At 33.7% G+C, this 11216-nt stretch overlaps 1 protein-coding gene across 1 annotated transcript; it reads right to left on the bottom strand.

Annotated features, from left to right (window-relative positions):
* Window positions 1-2074, bottom strand: LOC108342735 (cell number regulator 2). The gene is made up of 4 exons (XM_017580526.2): window positions 1771-2074; window positions 1603-1674; window positions 1283-1495; window positions 1-324 (listed from the first exon to the last, which is right to left on the bottom strand). Exons 1-4 carry the CDS (start codon window positions 1982-1984, stop codon window positions 248-250), a joined length of 576 nt encoding a protein of 191 aa, XP_017436015.1. The 5' UTR covers window positions 1985-2074; the 3' UTR covers window positions 1-247.
* Between the last annotated feature and the right edge of the window lie 9142 nt (window positions 2075-11216).

The following is an 11216-nucleotide window of genomic DNA, read 5'->3' as shown; positions in this document are numbered from 1 at the left end:
TGTAATAAACTGACTATAAAAGCTAGCAATCATTACTAATAAGTCATTTAATACACAATTGATAACCTTCTTATCACAGCCTTTGTCTCGATAGGTGGTATATCCATCAAGATACACTACTATGTGCACAAAGACACAAAACACTGAAATCAACCAGTAAACAAAAGATAAACATCAAGTAGTTGAAATTAACAGCACCAACTGCTACGAGGGTTGCCTTAAAAAGCTCCTAAAGATGTTTCCCTTTTCATCTTGTCATAGACTGTGATATTACAGGTGATATTATAGCTCCTTGCCCTTGCCTTTCCCTGTTGGCTTCCCAACCTATATTTCAGTTCATTGCCCTCAGAACAAGTTAGTTTTATCTCTTATCCTTTGAAATGGGAGAGGATTGCTAAGAACACAAAGGTGAAGTTTTATGTTTTAGTTTTCAGCATAATAAGGAAAATTATACATTGATTATCAAACCTTTTAGAGTAAACAATCACACCACAACCTTGAACTTAGATGTAAAATTAGAATTCATTCATATTTTAAACTTTGATATATTTTGTTCTCAAAACCTAAAAAATGAACAGATAAAACGATGTTAACATTTTTGTATGTTAAACAATATTTTATATTGACTTTGAGTTATAATGTATCTAATGATTGCAACAGTTTAAATGGTAATCTAAAATACCATTTAGCATGTAAAAAACAAAGTTGATATAATTGGATTAAAAATACTATATTCATTATTTTTTTTAGTTTAAAGATCAAAATTTGAAATTTTATATTTATGTTTAGAACTAAAAACATATGTAAATTGGTAAATTTCATGGTAGTATGTTGTCAAAATATTCTACTTACAAGTTCCAGAAAAATATAGCAATAAACTACTCTAGCTCAAAAGTAAGATCTAGAGGGAGAAAGATGACAAAGGATTATATCAAAGCAAGTTTGACCAATAGAATAGTTCCAATCAGTAAAAAAGAAAGTTCAACCTGTCAGCAAAAGAAACATGCAATTTTGCATCCTTCCAATCAGATTCAATGAAAGTATACTATCTTAAAATTGTGGATGCAGTTTGTCCAAATGAAAATCCTACAATATCATACTGATTATGCCTATTCAAACGCATTATTTAGCAGAAAACCCATATGGTGTCTGACAATTCACTAATATTCTTACCCTCAATACATCGAAATCAAATTTTGAGAGGACATGAGATAAACAAAGAGATCTTAAAGATGATGAGATGCAAAGTATATTTGTTAGCCAAAGTTAAAGATAGCATTACCTATGCTCAAATCAAATCCACGGTTTTTAAGTTCTCTATACTCCTGACATAGAGCACAGGTTTCACAGCAGAAATGAACTAAGCAATCCATACATGGAGCCTCTGGCAAGTCATATTGTGCCCTCATTTTGGACCTATAATAGCATGAGTACAAGCATGCAAACCCGCTCAGAGATAGCAGGGTAGCATAAATAGCCCCATTACAAGTGCAAGCTGCATATATAACAAGAAAAAGACAAGAGAAATAGCAGTACATATAACCATTATGAGTCATCACCTTGAATATATATTGTACTCATGATTAATGCAGAAAAACTTACTTCTATTGCCTTTATCTATTATTTCTGCTATCAATCCGAATGTAACACAAGGGCAGAAGCAAGTAACCAAACCTTAGACAACAACAAACAACCATACTATGTCAATTGCTTGTAAAGAAAACAAAAATAATGAACCCACATGATTGATTCATGAGCTCTTAGTCTTACAGTTTCCAGGATCATCAAGACAACGACAAAGACCAGTTGACCATCGCTGTGTCCTGATCACAGGACCCCTAACACTGTTGCTGATATATGGAGGTGCATAAGATGGTATATGGGAACGGGCATAAGTTGGAGGAACCACCACTGGAACAATATAGCTTGGATGGCTGTGATGAACTTCATATGCCTCATCATGTTCATCCACTGCAGGATACATTTTTCTCAGACTTAGCTAGATTTACGTTACTGCAATGACACTCTAAGGAAGGCAAACTTTTATGGCTTATGTTAGTGTATATATAAATGGGAGGAACTTAATTAAAGAGGGTACTCCTCATTTTACTTACTAGCTTTGGGGAATAGTTTTTTGTTGTGTTTATTTTAATAATCAGAAGTTGCAAAGAAAAGTAGCAACTAGTTATGAGCATTGAATATCAGCATAAATAATTGAACTTTATAACGTAGGTGCTTCCTCGAAAGTCTTACTGCAAAACGATAGGATGGTAACATGATACATCGTGACTTGGACATGGTCAAGAACATCGATCATATTCATTTTGATACAAGTGTGAATACAAAATATTTTATCATTTGCTATGATGCAAGCTTTAAATTTAGGCACCAATGATTACTTGGCACTGGTAGCATACGGATCAAAAGGGGTTGCAAGACAAAGATAGTGATTTAAAATAAATAACAAGTCAATTCAAAATAAGTTATTTAACAACCAAAAATGTTATAGTATGCTCAACAACCGAAGGTTGTAATCTTACAGTGTTTTCTGTTCAACCAGACCAAATTATAATATCTGCAACATGTGCAAGAGGAGAAAAAACAAAGCAAAAGAAACAAATTACGAGTTATGTTGAGGGTGGGATATAATCTTGCGCCTTAGACCAACTCGGTCATCTCACGATGTTTATTATCGTTAAATCGTAAGATATCTCAAACAATCTTACATTTCTAATATTTTCTTTTTGGCCTTTTCTAATATCTGTGAAACCTGAGGAATAGTTTACGCATTGACTTCAATATACGTTTCTAATAAATTATAACCGGTATGTAAAACCGTATACCATAAAGTTTCAAGAGATATATTCAATTAGATTTCAAAAAGATTTTAAGAAATTTTTTTATAAAAATATATTATTTTATCCAATCAAGATTTTTAGTTTTAAACATTAAAAATAAAGTTTTATGATATTTAATCAAAGATTGTCATTAGAAACAACCAAATTTAGATATATATAATTGATATCAACACTAATAATCAGATATCAAAACTATACAAATCAGTAGATTATTTTATTTATTGCATTACTATGAATTTCACGTCGTTTTTCCTTTTGTATGTATATAAATGTCATTATCATTAAACAATCTGGCTTAATTATTTTTTTCAAAATAGTGATAACGTATTACAATATTTTTTAATAAAATTTAAATATTCTCTTAAAAAATAATCCTAACCTTTTTACTTACAATAACTTTTAGAAATAACCTTTTTTAATTATAGATAAATATTTAAAAATTACCCCAAGTTGTTTTTATATCCAAATATAAATATGAAGGTTATATATATATATATATATATATATATATATATATATATATATATATATATATATATATATATATATATATATATATATATATTATCAAGTCGAGTTATGAAGAATTTTTAAACTTTTTGTAGCAAAAAGATTTTTACTCTTCAAACTGATATGTTATAGGTTTATGTGTCTTTAAGACTAGAAGGGGTATGTCTGTAGAAGACACTCTAATATCCAAGTTGGTTATATGCGTCAGATAACTATAAGTGTTAATAGTGTAATAATGAATTTAAACTATTTACCTCGATGATGTATTATTTATAGGATAATTATGACATTTGTAGATCCTCGTCTATATAGGCCTAGGTGAGTCCAATGATCCATTTACCTCATGATCTAGTTGTTTGATTAAAATTTTGCCAAGTTACAAAGTAATACGCCATCAACTTTATTAGTTCGAAAGGTTGTCAGACAAACCGACTTATGGTCAGGTAATGGTGGTCATACTGGTTGGCATGTGGCCGAGTCGAAGAAGTCAGACAAGCCGAAGTAGTCAAATCATGTCTATTCTTTTACCTCTTTTATCAAGTAAAAAGTTAATTAACCAAAGTACATTCTTGATTAATTATTGCTAAAGTTTTTACCACTAATCAAAGTACATTCTCAATTATTGGCAAAAGCTCATTCAATCACATGAAAGCTTCTAACTTTAACCAAAGTAAATTCTCAATTAAAAATAAAAACCCTTGGACTCATATGATTGATATGTTATGTAGATTTAAAACATCATCCTAACTTGTTATACTACAATAAAAACGTGAATTACCGAAGGCTTATAACCGACGACCTTTAGGCCTTCGGTAATGTATTGGTGAAATTAAATACCGAGAGCTTTTGCCCTTCGGTAATGCCAGCGATGCCTCATCATATGCGAACCACATCTTCGTCCAGCCATTCTCGAGAGATCCACCCGCACACATCTCTTTTTCTCTCGAACCTCCCCTCGTCTCCGATCCATATTTTGAGCTCTTCCGCCTCAGATCTTCATCTGCCATCCACAGTTAGTCTCTAGATCTTCATTCTCCCGTACATTTCTCCCTTACCTTAGCCTAATCCACCATAGAATCCACTTTTCACCGATTAAATAACCTATCCTCACCGTTCTATCTTCACTTTTGCCCGATTAAAACCTCTTTTCGTTCCATTCCATCGATTCAATCGTGGAATCCTTTCTCTCCACCGATCAAAACGTCCCAAATCGCCAACCCTAGAATCTACACCGATCAAACCACTCAATCTAGGGTTTTCCTTCGTTGTCTGTCATCCGCTGTTCTTCTTCTTCGGTTAGCTCGACCTGTGCCAGTTCCATGGTTCCTCGTCGATCCGCCTCGACCTAGAGCTATCAAGTGGTATTCAGAGCCTAGGTTAGGCGCGTCTGCACGGAACTAAGTATTTTCTTTGCCTTTCCATGTTGTCTTTGATTAATTATCTTGATCTGTTTTGGTCTTGTATTGAAACTTTAGCAGATTGAAAAATATAATTTTTTTCTTATTATTGTCAATACCCTGTATGAACTTTCTGTTATGCTCATGTGAAAAGAATTATTTTCAGTGCAGTTTCTCATCTTGGTTTCTTTATTTTTCTTGTGTTTTGGCCGATGAATTTCGTGTATGAAATGAAAAGAAAATTGTTGGCTTTATTTGCTTCTTTCAAACATGATTTTTGTCCTAAAGTTAGTAAGAAAAAATGTTTTAATCTCTTTGATTTGGAAAATTCTTCTGAATTTTGAACTGGTTCATATCTTTCGATGGCAAGGATGCTTATTATGGATTATGGTTCCCACTGTACTACAATAATCATCAATATAAATCATATCTCATTGTTCATTTTACATTTGTTTTATTGACAACTTGCTTATTATTGATAATTTTTTATTGTGTCTAATAGAACTAATTCTAGTTGTATATTGTACCTTCAATAGATGTAGATGAAGGGTCAATAGAGTTTTCAGGAGGTGAAGAATGTGTGAGTAAGAAGAAGATGGTGAAGGTGAAGAAGATGCAAAAGAAATGGGAAGTGGGAGGGTTTGTTGTGTGGCAGAAGAAGCCAGAACTGTGGTGTGTTTGGAGCTGGTTGTTTCTGGGTACAAAATCAGTGCCGGGAGTGATGGGAAAGTGGCATGGAGGCAAACACCTTAGCACCATTCTCATGCTTCTCGTGGCCCACCAAGACCACTCAGGCGTTTACTTCAGGTAATTTCACTTTAAATTTCACCATTATCTTTATCCTTTTCTTTTTCAGTTTTTTCCCCTTTAATTTGAGTTCTTAATCATGATTATGTTTTGATATGTTATATTCTAAACTGTGTTCTTGCAGTAATACTTGTTTCGTCTTTGATTGTATTAAATTTGATTTCCTCAGTCACTCAAGTGTGAATCTGAATTGAATGTGTTCCCAAATACGTTGCATTCCCACTTCACATGCTTTCTTTTTCTTCTAGCAATTAGAATAAAGGTTTAGCCCTCTCAGAATGCAATGGCGTCTACATTTATTAACAAAAGTCAACAATTTAATATGTAATGCAAAGCCAACATTGAAGAAGGAGAAGAAATGCATGTCTATAAATATGTACAAAGATTGTTACCAAGAGAAGTACAAGAAGATAGGCTAAAACTCTGTTAAACCCTGTCATGTTTTTTCTCTTCCTAAAACCAACTCTCCAACAAGGATAACACACTTTTGTGTCAAAATGATGATGTGTTGGTTAGAAGAAGTAGAGACATCACATATGTGAAGAGTTTTTAAGCTTCAGCAGGGACTTATATACTGAAATGACAAATAATAAAATACTAATCAAATAATGTTAAAAGAATTAAATGCCCATTAAATAACTTATTTATTTATTATATATGATTAGAGCAATTTGTTTAACTTCCTAAGATATTTTTTCTATTTTAATTTGTATATTGTATGATGAATTATATTTCTCTATAAATAATTAATTGCATTAATTGTGATGCACTATTTTGTGTGTGTTAAGATTATTTTATTAAAGGAGGTAATTGTAAGTATGAATTTAGTATTTGCATATTAATTAGATGGAATGAAATTCATAATAATAACAACAAAAATGATTCCTTTGTAATTAATAATTTCATGTGTCATTTAATTTTTTGATGATTCCTTTGTAAAATGAGTCCTTTGTAAGTATGGCTATTACCTCGTTTTGTGTATGTTTACTACAGTGATGGTTGAGAAGTATTCTCAGTGTGTTTCATGAAAATGGGTCGTAGATGACATGCCATCTCTCTTCTTTTTTGGTAGTGAGAATTTCATTAATAAAAAAATGACCTTGCATCCCTCATCAATTTATGACTCATGTTTTTCATTTGGTGTTTCGATCTTAAAACCTTAAAGAGTGTAGTAAAATTTTGTTGTTGATATTCTGGAAGTGTTTGAATTGGTTGTGTAAGTGTTGATGGATGTATGAGCTGTCTAATAGTATTAGGCTATTGGTTTTTACAGTTTTACTTGATATTTTGGAAGTCATTGAACTTGATTCTTTTGGCTCTTCAAGACTGGGAGATATGTTATGTTTTGATTTAGGCTTTGTAGAGCTGATTGGGAAGGGGAAATATTCTACCATCTTGTCCAATTCAACTTTTTGATATTTTCCACCCATTACTTTTTAATTTTTAATTAACAATTGTAATTAAATTTTGTTGTAGGTCGTGGCTGCGGCAGGGCGGATATTGTGGAAGGGATTTAGATCAAATGGACCAATTCAAGCAGCTACATGAGGCAACTAGTTGGCTGGCATGAGTGTAGTGCAATTGACTTGATTAGGGAAGCAAAGCCATGTCTAATTTTATGTATTCTTTTTTTTTGTTCAATTTTCTTCATTTCTCCCCTTCTTTTTCTCTAGGGCTTGAAGAACTGTAGGGCATTTTCTTCTTAAAGTTTTATGTAGACATTTAGTTTTGAGACTGCTCCCACATAAGACACTCTTTGTTTTAGACTTTGGTCAGTTGTACTTCTGTTTTGGCCCTGAATCTCATTCTTTAATTTTTATTTTCTAGAGAAGTGTTTAAATTCATGCCTTTTCCTTTTCTGATATACTTTTGCTTGTCTTTTAAAAAAATATAATGTTCTAGGGGTGTATGTTTTGATTTACCTGGACGACTTTCTTAGTTTGTAACGATTTATCGGCGACCAGCTGACCGTCGCTAATCCGTCGGTAATAGGCATTATCGACGGCTTTTTTGTTGTTTCCGACAAACTCGGGTCGTCGAAAATGCCTCCATTTTTGTAGTATAATGTAAAAATCATTACTTTTACTTGATTAAGAAGCAAAAGACATAGATAAAAATAAATCACAACAAGAATAAAAAAGAACAAACGAATTTATTCATTTAACCTTAGAATCCATTTAAGAAATTACAGTACAGTCAACCTAGAGGCTTAATAATCTTTGGAGTGCAGAAAAAACATGAAAACTGAAAAAGAGAAGGTGGAAAACATGAGAGAAGAGAAAGAGGAAGAAATTTGAACCCCCAAAGGGTTCCTAAGCTCCACTAATGTGTTTCCTTAAGTCTCTTTATATAGAAACTAGATTGGACTTTGTTTCAAACTTTTCTGTTGTTGTAATCTTCTTTATGATAATGTAATATCCTCCAATTATTTTATAAATAATCCAATATCTGCAAGATATATTTGATTGTTGTAGAGATCTAAATATATTTGAGAAGATATTAACTAGATTAAAAGAGATTTGGCATGTACGACTCAAGAAAATTATGGTATTAAGAAATAACATGATTGTGAGACTTGAAGAACTATTTGGTAATTGAGTTTAATGTTTAGATAAAGATTTAGGTTTGGCCAAGGTATGAGAAAACTTACCATTGTTTGTTTTCTTATTTGTTTGTATGATGAATAGGGTTTGTATTTTATTATCTTGAAAGGTAATGTTTTGGTGCATGTGGATGTATGGGAATATGTTCTACATGGTGATAGGGGTTATATTAAAGCTGTCAAAATGAGTCACAACCCGTGGGTCAACCCGACCCACCACGGGTTTGAGCCAGGTTGGGTTTGAAAAAATTGTATTTTTTTATGCGGGTCAGATTTCAACCCGGCTCATTTCAACCCGGCTTATGTGGGTTGAACTCGTGGTGGACCGGGTTGGCCCACCAACCCACCTACTTAATATTTATTATTTTGTTTTTACTTCAAAAAATTATTTAAATTCCTTATTTTCAAAATTAATTAAACACCAATGTTGGGAGTGAAATTTGGGTGTGAAATTTGTTTAGATTTGAATTATAGAAAGTTTGTAATTTTTTTATTTAAAAAAATTGTAATTAAGTGAGCCAGTGAGCCAACCCGTTTACCCACCAACCCGTGGTGAGTCGGGCCGGGTTCAAATTTTTCTAACTCGCTAATAAATGAGCTGGGTTGAGTTGGCTCACTAAGTGACCAACTCGTGGTGGACCGGGCCGGGTCGAGCTGGATTGCCCGTTTTGACAACTCTAGGTTATATCATGTTTATGTTGAATTTTCCCTATGAAAGTATGTATGTTTTTGTTGGATTATCCCATAATAGGGTTTGATGCTAAGGGGGAACAAAGTTATGTTAATTGAGTGTTTTATCATGCAAATATATGTCATAAAGATAATAGGTTTAATACATCATTTGGTCCCAACTTGTAGGGGTTTGGTTCAAAGTGATCCTACCTTTTAGAAAAGTTCAGTAAGGCCCCATATTTCGTTAAAAAATGTTCAATTCGGTCCTTTTCGCTCACACCGTTAAAAACATAACGATGCAAATGCTACAATGGCCAAACCTGAGTGAGTTGTGCAGTTTGATGAATAGGTGGCTGAAAGAATTAAATGCAGAGAGAGAAACGTAAATGGTTGTTTGAAGAATTAAATGTAGAGAGAGAAACGAAAATGGCTTTATCACCCAATATACTATTCCACCCTATATCACCCTATATCACCAAACAATGCACTAGTTTTATACACCCACCTCCAGATCACATCCTATATCATCCTATATACTATTACACTCAATAATAACTCAAAAATGATATAATTTTCGAAACCCATAAAACTAGATATTTCAATGTTAGGACGACATCAATATAACTAAAACAAAGAATCCTTGCTTATTAACAACAAAACCGTGACCATTAGATAACCTCTACACCTCTTTCATCAATCTTTATATCTTCAAAGAAAATTCCTTTAGCTTCCCTAGACCTATTTTATATACCCAAAATTTAAAATCTACACAACGAAAACCTTAGCCTATAACCCTTCACCATTCTTATAATTCACCCATGCAATCCCAGAATATCATTTGCGTACTTTACTTATCAATAAGGGACGTAGCACCACATGCACAACAACAATTTCATGCACTTGGTATTAACCATATTATGATTTCCCTCCCAAGATAGGTACCACGAAAACCATTAAATGTCAATATCAAGAACCTCTTCTAGCTCTCTGGATTCCAACGTCTACACTATTAATACCCATCAAACATTCCATGCAATTACAAAATAATAATTTATCATACCCATAAACCCATGTTGGTATCTCTATTGAGAACACAACCCATCATCAATGCACTCTATTGTCATATTTCACTCATACAACACGTTAACACTTCCTACTCTTATTTACATTCTTAACCTAGCCAACCTATGGCTACCCTCCAAAGATTCACGATATGCACTTTTCCCTTACTACAAAACCACATGCACTGTAATCCTTCAACCCGTGCATTCATATTTTGGGAATAACATCCCAAACCATTTTTTTCCTTAGCAACCCACAACCTTCCAATTGGGTATACGATCTATCCACATAGTTTCTCAAGATTAATAAGTTTCAAAAGAAACACATCATGCTCAATCAATACATCAAAAAGTTAACTCCCCTTACTTGGGTTTTCCAGTGAATTCTTTAAAGGCCCTTTGGTTCCTAGAAAATCCTATGACTGCAACAAGGGCCCCTGCACAACTCCTTGGTACTCACAATCTTCTCCCTATTACTCATTACGCTCATGGTGGAGGACAAAAAGTGGTGGTTTCTCTCTTGCGCACTCTCTCGAGTTGTCTAGAATGTAACTTAGGGTTGCTTCTTATTTCGCACACAAGCCGCCGGAGGCCGCACATTCTTCCTCCCCCACTACCGTCGTCGTTGAGGATACCCAGCTAGTGGCTCCCCCACGCTCCCGGGTATCACCGGATTCCCTTCACTACCCACTGGATTCTCATTTAAGATTCGTGGAGCTTATAATATGATGGCAAAACTTCCTAGGAAGTTGTTGGAAACGTGAGTTATCTGCTCTGCGGTGATCGTTATGTGAAGAGGGTTAATCCAAAGGTGAGGATTATTGAGGTGGAGCCCTCTGATGCAAATGCAATGGCGTTGTCATTCCATCATGATCAGAGAGTGATTTTGGACCAGGTTGAAAGATTTGCAGATGGTGTGGCTGTTGAGATTTGCACCTAACATATCATTTTAATTTTTTTAAAATATTTACACAGTGCAACCTCTTCAAACGTGCCACATATTCATAACGCCACATTGCACCATTATGTTTTTAACGACATGAGCGAAAAGGACCGGATTGAACATTTTTTAACGAAATATGGGGCCTTATTGAACTTTTTTAAAAGGTAGGATCACTTTGAACCAAACCCCTAAAGTAGAGACCAAATGATGTATTAAACCAAGATAATATGATAATCATATGTAGAATATTGGGTTTGTTTGGATTATAATTTGCATAATGAAGGGTTTTGGATGATTCAAGTGATGTAATGTATGTATTAGGGTTTGTTCATAAGGGTATGTAAGGCTTGAATGCACTCATGAGGT

The sequence above is a fragment of the Vigna angularis genome, chromosome 1, assembly GCF_016808095.1.
Source record: "Vigna angularis cultivar LongXiaoDou No.4 chromosome 1, ASM1680809v1, whole genome shotgun sequence".
NCBI lineage: Eukaryota > Viridiplantae > Streptophyta > Magnoliopsida > Fabales > Fabaceae > Vigna > Vigna angularis.
The sequence above is the reverse complement of the archived record's forward strand: the minus strand, read 5'-3'. Positions and strand labels throughout refer to the sequence as shown.